The sequence below is a fragment of the Bos javanicus genome, chromosome 14 (assembly GCF_032452875.1).
Source record: "Bos javanicus breed banteng chromosome 14, ARS-OSU_banteng_1.0, whole genome shotgun sequence".
Taxonomy (NCBI): Eukaryota; Metazoa; Chordata; class Mammalia; order Artiodactyla; family Bovidae; genus Bos; species Bos javanicus.
Window position 1 is genome coordinate 69,963,639 of NC_083881.1, and position 16,407 is coordinate 69,980,045.

The following is a 16,407-nucleotide window of genomic DNA, read 5'->3' on the forward strand; positions in this document are numbered from 1 at the left end:
TATTAATTAATTCATAGATGTTGTAGAAGGTGGAAGGTACGGTTTCTTTCATGTGGAGAAATTTTGAATTTGTGGAAAAGATTCATTAGCAATGAAATGTACTAGTAATAAAATCTTTAGGTAATATAAATTGAGAAGGAAATCTTATCATTCCGGTGTCATTAATTCAGTGCTCGAAGATACTTGTTTGGTTGGCATAGACTCCTCTAGTTCTTCAAAGATGATGGTAGTGTGGTATTCTGGACTCTGAAGCTGAAAGTGCTGATTCTATGTGTTTTATTCTCTAGAGGAGTGACTGATCTGAAATGGATTTGAAATGATGTAAATCTCATGCTGCTCAGTCTCTCAGGTGTAGTTTCTGCTCCCCATTGCTATCCATGCCCTCGTCTTTTTCTTCACTAGGGAGATAGATAGCTACTACTTAGTTTCCCTGAGAATTCGTAGAAGTGTGTAGGATTATGAGATCGAAAGGATTAGGCAACATGTATTTGTGCCTCTCATCAATTCTTATAACGTTGGTTCCAGGTAGAGTGCTTGGTGCTGCTTCCCATCTTTCCCCCTGCGTAGCCTGTCCTCCTGTACTCTCTCTCAGTTAATGGTACCTGCTGAACATGCAGGTTCTCTCCCTGCCACCTCCCAGTCTTTCGCCAGAGTCTTTAAATTTTATTTCTTAAATGTCTTTTTTCCTATTGCCCAGATATTTACCTTTAAAACTCGTCTCATACACTACATATCCAATTAAACTTAGTTTTTAAAAAAAAGCTGGCTCTGCTAGGTTCATGTAAGTCATTGTAACCTATTTCCTTTGTTTCTTCAGCTTGGATCCTTCTGCTGAGCTCCATGTAACTCATGTATCTATTTGATGTCTCTACTTAGCCATCTAATGGACACCCAAGCTGAATGAAAGCAGAGCTCTTGATATTCTTGCCTCAGACATGTTTCTGTCTTGCTTAACTTGGTAAATGTTAAACGTGAAGATTCTCGCTGCTTCTCTTTTCCTTTCTCCCTGCCTCCAGTCTGTCAGGAAGTCCAGTACGTTATGTTTTCAAAACATCCTGAATCTGATCGCCTTTCTCCACCTCCATCGTTACCACCCCTGTCCCCTCCATTGTATTTTCCTATATGACCCATTGCAATAGCCTCCAGTCTTCTCTTCTTCTAGTATTGTCCCCATAAAAAATATTTTCTTAGCGCTCAGATTGATCTTTTTAAACTTAAAACAAGGTATGTGTCATTATTATTTTGCTTAAATCCTTCTGTTGGCTTTCCATTGAACTGCAAAATTCAAACTTGATATTGATCTCTAGGGCTCTTGTACAGTCCAGCTCTTGCTTATCTTTCTGACTTTTCTCATAGCTCTTTTATCCTCAGTTTGGCTCCCTGTCAGGCTCATTCCTATTTCTAGACCTTTTTTTTTCTTTCCTAAAATGCTTTTTCCCTAGTTTCTTCTAGGACTTATTTTTTTACTTCACTCAGGTATCTGTATCAATATATTTCCTGCCTAAATGCCTGCCTAAAATGTGTATCCTTTGTGTCCCCATTCCTTATACCCCTTTATATTTTGACATTATGTCATATAGACTTACTGCGTATTTGGTTGTCTCCCTCAATAGAATATAATCTGCACAAGGACAGGGACTGTGTTTTCTTGACTGTACTCCCTCCAGCACCTAGAAACCTGGTTCATAGTAGGCATTATGAAGGAATGTTAGAGTCATTTAGTTCACAGATATTTGTTGAATGCCCTCCTCTGGGCCAGACACTGCTCTAGGTGCTGGAGATTTAATAATTAAAAAAAAAATCCCTGTCTTCTCGATGCTTTCATTCTATTAGAAGTAGACAGATGATCAACATGTAAATAAAATACACAGTGTGTTATAAAACAATATAAAATAGAGTAAAGGAATAGCGAGTACTGAAGTGAGGGGGAGAGTTGTCATTTGAAGTTTGAGGAGGTAATCAGGGAAGTCCTCGCTGAGAAGGTGGCCCTTGAACAAAGAACTGAGGGAGGTGAGTGAAACATGTTAGTATGCTGGGGGAGAGCAACTGCATGTGGTATGCCTAACTTGTCTGAGAAATGGCCTGGAGACTGTGGTGGTTGCTCTTAAAGTGAGTAAGCACATTGGAAAATGACAGGGCCCCGGGTCAGAGAGGTAATGGGTAGGTGAGGGAAGGGGTCATCGGGGGCCTTTAGAGTTACTTACAAGGGCCACTGGGCTTCCCTGGTGACTCAGATGGTAAAGAATCCACCTGCGATGCCGGAGACCCAGGTTTGATCCCTGGGACAGGAAGATTCCCTAGAGAAGGAAATGGCTACCCACCCTAGTATTCTTGCCGGGGGAATCCCATGGACAGAGGAACCTGGCAGGCTATGGGATCACAAAGAGTTGGACACATCCAAGCGATTAACGTACACACAGACACACGAGAGCCATTATGAGGTTTTGAGCAGAGGTATAGTGTGATCTGGCTTTTTCAATAAATAGCTGACTATATCCTCTAGTCCTGAGAAAGGCCTCACTTAAAAAAACTTTTTTTGAGATGATTTTAGACTTTCAGAAAAATTACAAAATAATAGTACAGAGCTCAGATATACCCTTCATCCAACTTACCCTTATCCCTGTCCTTACGTTGATGTCTTGAATAACCATTGAATATTTGTCAAAATTAAGAAACTAAACTTGACATAATACTGTTAACCAAAATACAGAACTTGCTTAGATTTTACCAGTTTTTCTAGTAATGTTCTAAGTACATCATATCAGGAAATATGCATTACTGGCGATAACTAACCTTGGTCACCAAACTGAGATGCTGTCTGCTAGGATTCTGCACAGCAAACTTACTAATTTTCTGTTGTTAAACTAAACATTTTGATAATATACTTCAAGACTGTAAATGTCCTGTTTCTACTTAAAATTTTCATCCAGTCATTTTATTGTCCATCAGTGAATCTTGGCACATGTCAATTATTACTGTGGTGTTTTAATGTGTGTGTGTGTGTGTGTGTGTGCATGCACACTCAGTCATACCTGACTCTTTGCAACCCCATGGACTGAAGCCTGCCAGGCTCCTCTGTCCATGGATTTTTCCAGGAAAGAATACTGGAGTGGATTGCTATTTCCTTCTCCAGGGGATCTTCCCGACCCAGGGATCAAGCTGGTGTCTCCTATGTCTCCTCCTTTGGCAGGCGGGTTCTTTACCAGCTGAGCCATCAGGGGAAGCCCATGGTGTTTTAAGAGTGATTTCCTATTTTTCTTATTCCTTTTTCACTTAATTATCCTCTGTAAGGATGAATTCATCACTTTTCCCCATTTATTTACTTATTTGGGTATTTATATCCATATAGACTTGTGGACATTAAGTTTTTTTGTTGTGTACTAATTGAACAGTATGTCGTTATTTATTTTGTTGTTCAACTTACATCACTAATTTTGGTTTTTCTCGTTGACTAGGGCTGGGAAATATATGTGTCCTAACTCATGCATTTACCAAAAAAATCTACATTTTTTTCCCCACCTATTTATTGTATGTATATATTTTAAAAGATGAGTCCATACAAGTATTTTGTTTCTAATACAGTGTCAGAGGGTGGATTCTAACTTTCCCCCTTTCTTTGTAACCTCATCCATGTTTTGTGATATACAGTTGTGTGGATTTTGACCGTTATGTATCTATTATCACATTTCCATGCAAAGCCATCACCCCAGCAGTCTAGTGTGCTACCCTTTTATAGACAACTTCACTACAAGTTGAGTGACAAAATACCAGATTTTAGTATTGCTAGTTTACTTTTTTAATTGTAGACATTCTAAAGGGTATGCAGTGGACCCTAGTTTTTGATAGGCCATCTAAATAAGGCTCATTCTCTTAAAGTTATAAGGCTAGTAATTGGTATAATCCAATTTTTAACCTAAGCTTTTTCCGTTGATTGTACTATCTCTATGTTTAATCTCATTCCTGTTTATTGTGCTTTGTCTGTTTCATTATTTTATAAAGTTCTCATGAGCACGAGTCTTATCTTTCTCCATTTTGTATTGCTTTATCCAAGTCTTGAAATTTTATTTTGATCAACTAAGAACTATATAAATGCATAATTTTAGCAGGATTATGTATTGTCATGGTTTTGGACACATAGCATGATTATTTCTTACACTGAAACCTCTCTATAAGAGGATGGTAAATTGTGGGCCACAGGCCAAATCCAGCGTTTATTGGAACGTAGTCAATATTTATGTGTTGTCTACAGATGGTTTCCCACTACGTTAGCCATTGAGTAGCTGTGACTGAGACCACTATTCTGTATAGAGGGCAGATTGAGTTCTGTATAACCCTGTAAAGCCTAAAATAATTTATCGTTAGGCCCTTTACATAAAAAGTTTACTGATGCTTACTTGATACCTTTGATTTCTTTCTGTCAGATTACACTGTCATGAAGATAATCATTCTTTGTAGTTATTATATAAATTAGGCTTTCAAGCGGAGAAGGTGATGGCGCAAAAGTACCACTCCAGTACTTTTGCCTGGAGAATCCCAGGGACGGCGGAACCTGGTGGGCTGCCATCTATGGAGTCGCACAGAGTCGGACACGACTGAAGTGACTTAGCAGCAGCAGCAGCAGGCTTTCAAGACAGCTATAACTTCCTTATGTTAGAGAAATCCCCAGGTTATAAAAAAGTGTTCAAAAAGGAACCTGTGAATTTATTTGCTAAGTTTTGTAGCTTTGTTATTTGGGGGAGTTTTTTTCTTTCTGTGTTTTTGACGTTTGTGTACATGCATGCCCGTTGTGTCCAGCTCTGTGTGACCACATGGACTGTAGCCTGTCAGGCCTCTCCTCTTAACTCAGGGAGCAGACCTGGACCTCCTGCATTGCAGGTGGATTCCTTACCACCAGAGCTATGAGAGACACCCTTATGAAGTCTATCTTCTTTAAAAGGAGGTATCAACTATAAAAAGAAATGCTTTCTTACATGGTTTGTATGACAGATAAACCAAAGTACGTTTTTACATTTCTTGAAATGTAACATTTTAATTTACTAAATTTTGTTTGTCTGAACTGAGATCGTTCATTTCTCATGCCAGACTTATACGCTCAAATTTTAAAACATTGCCTCTCTATTTTCTTTATTTACAGTTCTTTAAGGAAAAATAGTAATGCTCTGCATAGTTTACTGAAACGAGTGGTCAGCACATTTAGTAAAGACACAGGTGAACTTGCATCTTCATTTTTGGAATTTATGAGACAAATTCTTAATTCTGATACAATGGTAAGTGTATATATATGTATTTGGTATTTCTCATATTTACAAACTTAATGTATGTTAAAAAAAATCACTTGGGTTCAAAAATATCTTGGAATGATGTTATTTGGAACTTGGAACTTACATTCTATTTTTTTCATATGTCCTCACTAAAAGTATGGGTTTTTGATTTATAAAAAAAATAGATTGTTAAGAGTAGAGTTTATTAGGTATCATTCTTAATTCTTTCAGCTGTTTGAAAATGTTTTCCTACTGCGTTGTGGCTTCCATGGTTTTTGACAATAAATCACTTGTTAATCTTTTATTAGTTGAGTCACTTCTCACTGTTTTCAAGATTCTTTGTTTTTGGCTCTTGATCATGTGTTAAGGGTGGATTAAGTTTGTTCTACTTGGAGTTTGTTGAGCCTCTTGAAAGTGTAAATTAATGTTTTTCATCAAATTTGTAAAGTTTTCAGTCACCGTTTCTTTAGATATTTATTCTGACTCTTTCTTCCTCTTCTGAGACCCTTTATTATGCCTGTGTTGGTACTCTTGATAGTATCTCCACAAGCATCTTTTGAGGCTGTGCACATGGTTCTTCATGTTTTCCTTTCTGTTCCTTAAAATGGATAATCTCAGTTGACTATGTTCAAGTTCACAGATTCTTTTTTTTTTTTTTTGCCAGCTCAAATCTGCTCTTGAGCCCCTCTAGTGAATTTTTTGTTTGGCTTATTGCCCTTTCCCACTCCAGAATTTATGTTCAGTTTTTGTATAACTCTTAGCTGTCTATTGATATTTTCTTGCAGAGTGTTGTATCAACTTTCTTTCCAGTTTTTCCTTCCAAGCATTTACTTCTTTGGTACATTCTGAATAGTTCTGTATGAGTTCATAACTTCCTAAAGCAGATAGCAGATCATATCACTCTACTCTCCAATAACTTCTGGTGTCTATAGAATAAATTCCAGACTTTTTAGCATGGCATTCAAGACTATTCACTGTAGGGCAAAAAGCTACTTTTGCAACCACTTCTCCCTTACTGGGAGGCACCATCCGTAAATCTCCTCTACTTACGTGTATCTCCTTGGCCATGCCTCTGTTAGTTTGTTGTTTTCTCTCTGTCTCTCTTTCTGTCTGGTCAAACTGTAATCTATTTATAGTGCCTATTTTAACACACTCTAATTTTCGAAGCCTGTTAATATTACTTTTCTTTTTGTATACTTCACATCATATTACTGGATTTCTTTTTATAGATCATTTATATGCCTACTTAGCATTTCCTCTTCTACTACCTGAGTGTTAACGTCACTTAGGTCAGAGACCATGTCTTACTGGATTTTTCCTAGTGTAATTGCATAGTGTCTTCTATAGTTTAATAGCTAAAGCGTTTGACAAATGATTATGGAGATTTGAAGTGGTATCATATATTTCATAGAATTTTCATTTTCCTGAAATCACTTTGTAGATTAAAAAAAATCTCCTTAGAAATTCTTTTACTACTTTTCACAGTAATGTATGTGTATATATATAGAGAGAGCAATCTTCAAATTAAGCTAAATTTGACTCTAGATTTTCTAAGGCTGTTTTTAATAATAGATAAGAATTTAAAACGTGTTTTATTTTGTTCAATTTCTGTTCATAATAATGAAGAAGCAAGGTAGGAGGGAGAGGTGAAATTTTGTATCCTTCCAAATATTTTATTTTTAAATTTTATTCCAAATATTTTAATTAATTCATAGTTTTTCTCTTTAAAAAATTGGTTATTCTGCTTTTCCTGACCTTGAAAAATAATAATCATTATAATGTTTCCCTGGTGGCTCAGACGGTAAAGAATCTGCCTGCAATATGGGAGACCTGGGTTCAAAGATGTCCTGGAGAAGGGAATGGCTACCCACTCCACCATTCTTGCCTGCAGAACTCCATGGACAGAGGAGCCTGGCAGGCTGTAGTCCATGGGGTCACAAAAGAGTTGGACATGACTGAGCAACCAACATTTAATATATAATACTTTTTGATACAGCTGTACTGAACTTCCCACCTGTTTAAAGTGGTATGAATAACTGAGAAAAGTCAGAGAGATACCTTGATAATTTGTGATCTCATTAATATACTTCTTTCTATGAAATATATTTAGTCTGTTAATTCATACATCAAAAAAAAAAAATTAAGCGTAAGGTAGACCATCATCAACATATCCTTTATCACCACTTCCAAACAGAGCAGGTAAAACCCTTGTAGACATATGGTTTATTGAATTTCTCATTAAAATTGCATGTGTTCCTTAATGTCATGTAAATGACTCCTTAGTCTAGTGTTTACTGAAAGGAGCAAGTGTGCTCTAGGCACAGTATCAGTTTGAGTGGAAATCTGTGCAGAATAATTTCCATTTAGTTTTCACTGAAATGTGTCCAGTTAAAGGAAAAATGGTAGGAGCTACAAACGAATTTTAATGTTACTGTTAACTTAAAAATACTAAGTCCTGCATCAGAATTGGTGGGACCGATATTCATGTTGAGATGTTTAAAACAGGGCTGTGTTAAATTTGAAACTACTTAAGTTTTCTTTCATATGTGACAATGAATGGATTTATCATCATGAACTGAGATTTGCTTTGTGTGGTGAATTTTTTTCACCATTCCCACATTCACTTTATTGTGTGGCATATTTTTTAAAGCAGAAAATAATAACTTTATGACATCCGTAGACAACACATAGTCTTAAATATATGGTTCCTGTTTTCTTTAGTTGTTTGCCTTGTCTCCAGAAAAGGAAGTTCAGCATTTTTAGCTGTTATAGCAGCATTTTTATTAATTTGAGTATCAATTAGTATATTCTGTTTCCTGCAAGTGCCAGTGTGTTTGTCATTGGATATTTTTGTTGAGAAATGTGTTTACCTGTTTATTTTGTGAGTTGTAAAGAAAAACTTGTTTCAGCTTTGAGCTGACTAATTCTTAAAACCAGCCGTTTGTACTGATGTAAAAACCAAAACACTGAGGGGAAGATTGCCGCAATCTTAAATATCTGAGAGATTTTGGAAGCATTTTTGCAAATTTCTCTGCTCTCAAATTTAACTTGTGTGTGACATTTACAGGGATGTTGTGGAGACGATAGTGGTCTCATGGAAGTAGAGGGAGCTCATTCAGCACGGACGATGAGTATTAATGCTGCAGAGTTAAAACAGCTTCTACAAAGCAAAGAAGAAAGTCCAGAAAATTTGTTCCTTGAACTAGAGAAGCTTGTTTTGGTAAAAAAAAGAAAAACAAAAAAACCAGAAACAAAAACAGCTCCTTCCTAAGACATACTTTCTTCTCAATTTGACTAGTACAAGTTTTCCTAGTGACTTTTAAAAATAGTGACCTCTCAGTTGGGTATTTATGCTCTGAATTAATGATTTGGAGTGAAGTCCTCCATACTATTATGAATTTTAAGGAGTACATGAAGGCAGTACTTTTTGAATGATCTATTGTTTGAATGCAGAGTGCCCCCTGATACCATTACTTAGAAATAAAATGGCAAGTGTTTTTGGCGTTTGTTTTACTTTAATATGTATAATAGTGCTAATTTCTTGATGGTGTTCCAAATTTCTTAGTAATGGAATACCACCTTTTCTACTAAAGAGTCAGTAGATTATGGGCATACATGTTCAAGTTTTACCTGCATTTTCTTATTCTGCTTTTGTTTGTATCTAGGAGCATTCAAAAGATGATGACAGTCTGGATTCTCTGTTGGACAGTGTGGTTGGACTTAAGCAGATGCTAGAGTCATCAGGTGATCCTCTACCTCTTGGTGACCAGGATGTAGAACCAGTACTTTCAGCTCCAGAATCTCTCCAGAATCTGTTTAACAACAGGTAAAACAAGCAGTGTTTTGTGGTTGAGTAGATAGTGGGAAACATGCAGATGGCTGGGATCTAGAAGAGGCCAGCAAATTATTTTCTGTAAGGGCTTCCCAAGTGGCACAGTGGTAAAGAATCTGCCTGCCAGTGCAGGAGATGCTAGAGACAGAGTTTGACCCTTGGGTCAGGAAGATTTCCCTAGAGTAGGAAATGGCAGCCCACTCCAGTATTCTTGCCTGGAAAATACCATGGACAGAGGAGCCTGCACAGCGCAGCACACACGTGAGGGCTAGGCAAGAAAAATCTAGACTTTGCAGGCCACACTCAGTCTCTGCTGCACACACTTCTATAGCTTTTTGCTTGTTTCTTTTGGTTTTCTTTAAAAAGCTTTAAAAATATGGAACCCATTCCTAGGTTGCAGGCTATTCAAAAGCAAGTTGGCCAAATAGAGTCATAGTTTACTGATCCCTGGTCTAGAGGCTATGCCTCTTGATCTTTGGAGCACTGTCCTTCTAGAGATAATGAGTGTTTAATGTGGTGAAATTATTCTCTAAATTTAGAAAAATTGCACATTGGTATACTGTTATAAATTTGGCTTTTTGGAAAGAAAGCTAGGTCTCTGTTTTATTTTATTGAAAAATCAAAATTTGTTACAAAAGGATTAATTTCCAAGTTGCTAGTTTTTAAGGATACTTAATTCTTAAGTAGTTTTTTGAAGGAGTCTTTTTAGAAGTGCTAATTTTGCTAATATTTTAGAGGGTAATATTTTTAATTCTGTTGTTCACAGGTTTTACTTAGAAGTTAAGCCAAAATACTTGATTTTGGAATTCTGCTTTTTAAGAAATACTTTTTCTATTCTAGAACTGCATATGTGCTAGCTGATGTCATGGATGATCAGTTGAAATCTATGTGGTTCACTCCATTTCAGGCTGAGGAGATTGATACAGATCTGGATTTGGTATAATTTTATTACTAAATATTTAGGGAAAAATTGTTGGGTTTTTTTTGTTTCTTTGCATGTTGTTAGCACTAAAATAGATGACATTTTATGGCTGTCAAAAGTCTGTCTCAGGATTATACTGCACTATTTTTATGTCCGATGCCCACTTAATGGTGTCCAGGACTATTTTTTTTTATGGTACTGATTTTGCCTCTTTCTAATTAATGGTCTGTATATTTGAGAATGAGGGAAAAATCATGTTTTTGCATAAGTACTCTGAAGCACTTTGGTTTCTTATATTTGTAGGATAGAGAATAGTATCTGACAAAATTATAATGGATTTCTGTATTGGGGTTTAAGGAGAATAGGTTGTGGTATCTGCTCTTAATTTAGGGAAATGTAAAAAGACATTTGCTAAAGGAATATAGTGCGAACAGGAATTGACATTCATTAACTTAATACTGTATAGATAAAAGTATAAACAAAGATTTTAAAGAAGTCTGTTTTATGCTTCTCATAGATGTATTAGGGAGGATGATGGCAGCCACAACTTTGGTCTTTTAGGTTTAATTAATGTGGATAAAACCTAAGTTAAACATAATTTTCATTCTCTGAAAGTTGACTTCGGTTGGAACCTCATTAAATTCATTAAACTTGGGGATCTGTGGTACAGAATTCTTTTATAACATAGTGATGTACAAGGCTTGTGGAGTGTGTTATTTCAGATTCTTTTGGAAAGTTCTGGAGATACTCCATTGTTAATTTATATAGAGAAACCCTGAGTTCTTTGTCAGGCAGCAAAGATCTCAGACTAATAGTCCTCCTTTGAATAAGAATGCTAACTTCCCACCCCCAACCCCTGAAATAAAAGCAGCTGAATTCCTAAGACTTTTTTTTTTAAACTACCAATGGTGTTGCTTTTTGAAAAGATGAAGGAAAGAGGCTGACCTGTAATTTCTTATGAGAATCAAATATAGTTTATAGGAAATTGGAATTGCTATATTCAAATGTTACATTAATAGTTACATTTAAAGTATAATGCTGCATGAATATGCTGCATTTAAGGTCTGTTTTTCATTTTGTTTCGTTTTTATGACTGCAGGTAAAGGTTGACTTAATTGAGCTCTCTGAAAAATGTTGTAGTGACTTTGACTTACACTCAGAATTAGAGCGCTCGTTTCTGTCAGAGCCATCATCTCCTGGAAGAACCAAGACAACTAAAGGATTCAAACTTGGGAAGCACAAGCACGAGACCTTTATAACTTCAAGGTAAAATATACTTTGCTGAAGATCTTGATTGGAATCAAGTAAGGTTATTTATTTTAGTGTAATTTAAAACACGTGACTATTAAAGGGAAAAGGACACTGATGTAATATTTGAGTCATAAATATCATCTTGAATTTTTTTAAAAGATAATAATTTGGCCAGGACATACCTGATCCATTTGTTATATTATTAGACTTTATGAGAGTTTAGAAGATTTGAAAAAGAGTGAACTGGGTTATTTCTTAAAAGTTGTAGTCATATCAGTAAAATGTTGAGTACCATTCTTCACTTGTTTTCTTGTTTCCCTGGAAGGTAGCAGGGATATTTGCAAATTTAACACGATTAGGATAAGAAATAATTGATAGTGCAGTTTTCAGTATTGCAAAGATTGACTTATGTTTTCGCTGGAAATGTGTAAAAGAGAGGTGTTCATGGAATGCTTTTGTTTTAATAGTGGAAAATCTGAATACATTGAACCTGCCAAGCGAGCTCATGTTGTGCCACCACCAAGAGGAAGGGGCAGGGGAGGCTTTGGACAGGGTATACGACCCCATGATATTTTTCGTCAGAGGAAACAGAACACAAGCAGACCACCGTCTATGCATGTGGATGACTTTGTTGCAGCTGAAAGTAAAGAAGTGGTCCCTCAAGATGGGATACCACCACCAAAACGGCCACTCAAAGTGTCGCAGAAGATCTCCTCTCGTGGTGGATTTTCAGGCAATCGGGGAGGACGGGGTGCTTTTCACAGTCAGAATAGGTTTTTCACACCACCTGCTTCAAAAGGTAACTACTTTTTTTTTTAACTTTGAATTTTTATTTTGTACTGGAGTGTAGCCATTTAACCATGTTTTGGTAGTTTCAGGTGAATAGCAAAGGGACTCAGCCACATATATACATATGTCCATCCTCCCCCAAACCCCTCTCCCATCCAGGCGGGCACAGAATGTGGAGCAGAGTTCCATGTGCTGTATAGTAAGTCTTTGTTGGTTATCCATTTTCAATACAGCAGTGTGTCCATGACGTTCCCAGAGTCCCTAACTGTCCCTCCCCCGCAACCTTAAGTTGTTTTTCTGAGTCTGAGTCTCCTGTTTTGTAAGTGAGTTCATTTGTATCATTTCTTGTTAGATTCCCCATATAAGGGGATATAATATTTCTTCTCCTCTGTCTGACTCACTTCACTCAGTATGACACTCTAATTCCATCCATGTTGCTGCAGGTGGCATTATCTTACTCCTTTTAATGGCAGTAATATTCCATTGTGTATATATGTGTGTATATGTATGTGTGTGTGTATATATCTGTATACACACACACACCATGTATATATGTATGTATGTATGTGTATGTGTATGGGCTTCCCAGGTGGCGCTAGTGGTAAAGACCTGCCTGCCAATGCAGAAGATATAGGAGACACAGATTCAATCCCTGGGTCAGAAAGGTCTCTTGGAGTAAGAAACGGCAACCCACTCCAGTATTCTTGCCTGGAAAATTCCATGGACAGAGAAGCCTGGAGGGCTGTAGTCCATAGGGTTGCAGAGAATCGGACGCGACTTAGCACGCACACACACACGTACACACATACGTACCGCATCTTTATCCAGTCCTCTGTTGATGGACAATTAGGTTGCTTCCATGTCTTAACTATTGTAAACAGTGCTGCAGTGAACATTGGGGTGCACGTGTCCTTTCAGATCATGTTTTTCTCCAGATATATGCCCAGGAATGGCATTGCAGAGTCATATGGTAGCTCTTTTTCAACTTTTTAAGGAACCTCCATGCTGTTCTCCATAGTGGCTGTACCAGTTTACATTCCCGCCAGCTGTGTAGGGGGTTCCTTTCTCTCCACACCCTCTCCAGCATTTGTTGTTTGTGGATTTTTTGATGACAGCCATTCTGACTGGTATGAGGTGATACCTCACTGTAGTTTTGATTTCCATTTCTCTAATAACTAGTGATGCTGAACATCTTTCTCCATGCCTGTCAGACATCTGTATGTCCACTTTGGAGAAATGTCTCTCCAGGTCTTCTGCCCATTTTTTGAGTGGATTGTTTGTTTTGATGCTCTTAAGTGTCATAAGCTGTTTGTAAATTTTGGAGACTAAGCTAAAGGTAACTATTTAATATATGTTTTCTAATGAGTTCTACCAGTATTAGACTGTTGAATAGAAGTGATTCAAATAAAGTATTTTTTTGTTGCTATAATTAAGCTAGATCTAGACCAATGGTACCATTTGCAAAGTACTTTATTGGATGGGAAAAAATCTTTTTTTAAAAATTAATTTATTTTTTAATTAAAGGATAATTACTTTACAGAATTTTGTTGTTTTCTGTGAAAAAAATCTTCTTTTAAGTTAACTTTTGATTAACTACATAATTACTGTTGAGCTTAAAAAAAGTCTTGCCTAACTTTTTTCCTATTTGCATTGAAAATTGTGTGTATCCTTTCTAAATAATATCCATACATTATTTTCACAGTTGTCCTTACCAACAGTTCCCTTAAGATTGTTCTGTGTAGTTCATCATCGATTCTTTTATCTGCGTGCTTCCTAATGTTATATTTAATCTATTTTCAATGTTTCAAGATTTTAGAACCTGAATTTCTACAGTATAAACTTACAGAAATTATATTCTACTAGTGGATGATGACAGGTTTTCATGCTTTTGAGTTGAGAGGATGAGAGCCAAAGATAATAGATATTTACAGTAATAGTGAACACATAGCTGTGTTAGGAACTATTTTAAACACTTGACATATAATACTCTCATCAGCCTCATGAGGTAGATTCTTTTAGTACCCTCAGTTAACAGAAGGGAAAACTTGTCAGTTAGCTGACCAGGACACATAAAATATAACAGGCAGAACTAGTATTTGAACCCTGGCAGTCTGGTTCCAGAGCCTCTGCTTCTGACTGTATATAATGCTGCCACTCTTACCTGTATTTCATGTACAAAATTCCATATTTGCTCTTCCATTGCTTTTGAAAATTTAAGAAAAACATGTCATATCTTCCTTAATCCAGTTGAAGAGTTGTGGTAAAAGTACATTTTGATTGTGTTGTCTATGTTTAGGAAACTACAGTCGTCGGGAGGGAACAAGAGGCTCCAGTTGGAGTGCTCAGAATACTCCTCGAGGAACTTACAATGAAAGTCGTGGAGGCCAGAGCAATTTTAACAGGGGTCCTCTTCCACCATTACGACCACTTAGTTCCACAGGTACACGCTCTTCCTTCTTGCTGTTGCTGAGGAGGAGGGAGGCGAATCATCCTTTCCAGATTGTTGAATGTCATATATTCTCATTCTGGGAGAGAATATTTTAGAATGTAGGCATATAATTCTGAAGTCTGTGTAATTTTATGTCTGTGAGTGAGTGCCCAGTGTACATATTCTGTATAAATTCTCAAAATTTTAGATTCTGAACTGTGTGTATAATCTGAGTGGTTTCATGTTGACTAAACTGAGATATCTTCATGGAGTATACAGTTTGATTCTTCAACAACGCAGGTTTGAACTGCAAGGGTTGTCCATTTTTATAGGCAGGTTTTTTTTTAACAGTAAATATGGTTCATGGTTTGAAATAAGGATGCAGAGGAACCTCTGGATATGAGGGCTAACGTAAATTATATTGGATTAACCCTCGAGTTGTTCAAGGGTCAATTATTTTCTTTTCTGTTACAGGATGATCTTATGTATGTAATATATAACCTTTTGTTCCCCTCTAAAACATTCCTATATCAAGTCTGAAATTCTCTGGTCAGATATAGCTTTTGGTTTCAAATGCACTTTTTTTTTTTGGACCACACCATGAGGCATGGGAGATCTTAATTTCCCCTATCTGTGCCCTTGCAGTGGAAGCGCAGATTGTTAACCACTGGACTGCCAGGGAAGTCCCAAATACACATTTTTAAAATAATAGCTTTATTTGAGATGTAATTCTTGGTTTAGACAATTTAACGATTTAAAGTGGTCTTCAACACAGTCACAGAACTTGCACTTGAATATTAAAAGGAGCAAGCAGTAGTCTTGGTTTGAGTGTGGTGTCCCAGCTTTGTATTTATATAATGGGAAAGGGAAAGATGTTGCAACTGAAAATCATATTCTTTCTTTTACAGGCTACCGCCCAAGCCCTCGTGACCGTGCTTCCAGAGGTCGTGGGGGGCTTGGGCCTTCCTGGGCAAGTGCAAATAGTGGCAGTGGAGGCTCGAGAGGAAAGTTTGTTAGTGGAGGCAGCGGTAGAGGTCGCCACGTACGGTCCTTTACACGATAAATATTCTTGGGAACATCCTAAGTGCATATGAACATTTCACAAGGACAGTAAAAACAAGACATTGGAGGACCAATTTAGGCTTAGCAGTTACCTGGATACATCTGAGAGAATATTTTTATCTGAAGAAAGCAAATTTTGTTTGATACCTAACACAAGATTTCAATAAAAATGGAAACTTTGTATGTATGTTTGTATATATTTTGTTCTCTTCTTAAATGGCTGTTTAGGAAATTTCCTAGGTTAAAAATGAACAGTGAAATGACGGTTTTGTTTTAGTGTGTATCTCGCCTATACCACAGACGTCCTCGATACTTTCTTAGCTTACGGTACCCTTTACTGTTTCAGTTGTATTACAGTATACCTCGGCCAAAAGAAGTGTCTAATAATTCCATTTATTAGGCTATTAGGTCCAAACAATAAGAATTTATGTCCTGACCACAACTAATTGTGGTTGCTACACAATTTCTCAAACCTTAGAATCAGCTTAAACACTGCCAATATTCTGTTCCACTGTGCTTTTTGTATAGTACTTACCTCAACTGCGGAAAGTCCAGTTTTGCAAAGACATACTGTCATGGAAAGGATGCGGTCTAATGTTGAAGATGTAAACTACCTCGAGCTAGCATTTTGTGTCGTGTGCAACAGCTGTGTTCTACGCAGAAATTTAAAATGTCCTGTGGCACACCTATTAATTTCCTAGGGTAACCGAGTGCACAGTTTTGGAAACCTTTTGGCTGTACAAAAAGAAACATGACATTCTCCTTTATGCTAGGTAGAAATGCGTATGTGCTTTGTGTTTTAGCTTTATACCTACTTATACTATTTTATTATGCAGTTTTTTAGAACCTAAAATAAGGCACA

General features: G+C 36.9%; 1 protein-coding gene across 2 annotated transcripts in view; it reads left to right on the forward strand.

Moving 5' to 3' along the window:
• The window catches only part of VIRMA (vir like m6A methyltransferase associated), a 63,446-nt gene extending 47,720 nt beyond the window's left edge, over window positions 1-15,726 (forward strand). Inside the window, exons 17-24 of one of the 2 annotated variants that reach the window (XM_061439350.1) lie at window positions 5,135-5,267; window positions 8,329-8,481; window positions 8,927-9,087; window positions 9,934-10,030; window positions 11,115-11,281; window positions 11,734-12,065; window positions 14,352-14,495; window positions 15,392-15,726. In XM_061439350.1, coding sequence (XP_061295334.1) covers window positions 5,135-5,267; window positions 8,329-8,481; window positions 8,927-9,087; window positions 9,934-10,030; window positions 11,115-11,281; window positions 11,734-12,065; window positions 14,352-14,495; window positions 15,392-15,546 — 1,342 coding nt within the window. In that variant the 3' untranslated portion in view covers window positions 15,547-15,726. The remainder of the gene's footprint in view (window positions 1-5,134; window positions 5,268-8,328; window positions 8,482-8,926; window positions 9,088-9,933; window positions 10,031-11,114; window positions 11,282-11,733; window positions 12,066-14,351; window positions 14,496-15,391) is intronic. The other variant, XM_061439351.1, reaches the window with a different exon arrangement.
• Window positions 15,727-16,407: the final 681 nt, after the last annotated feature.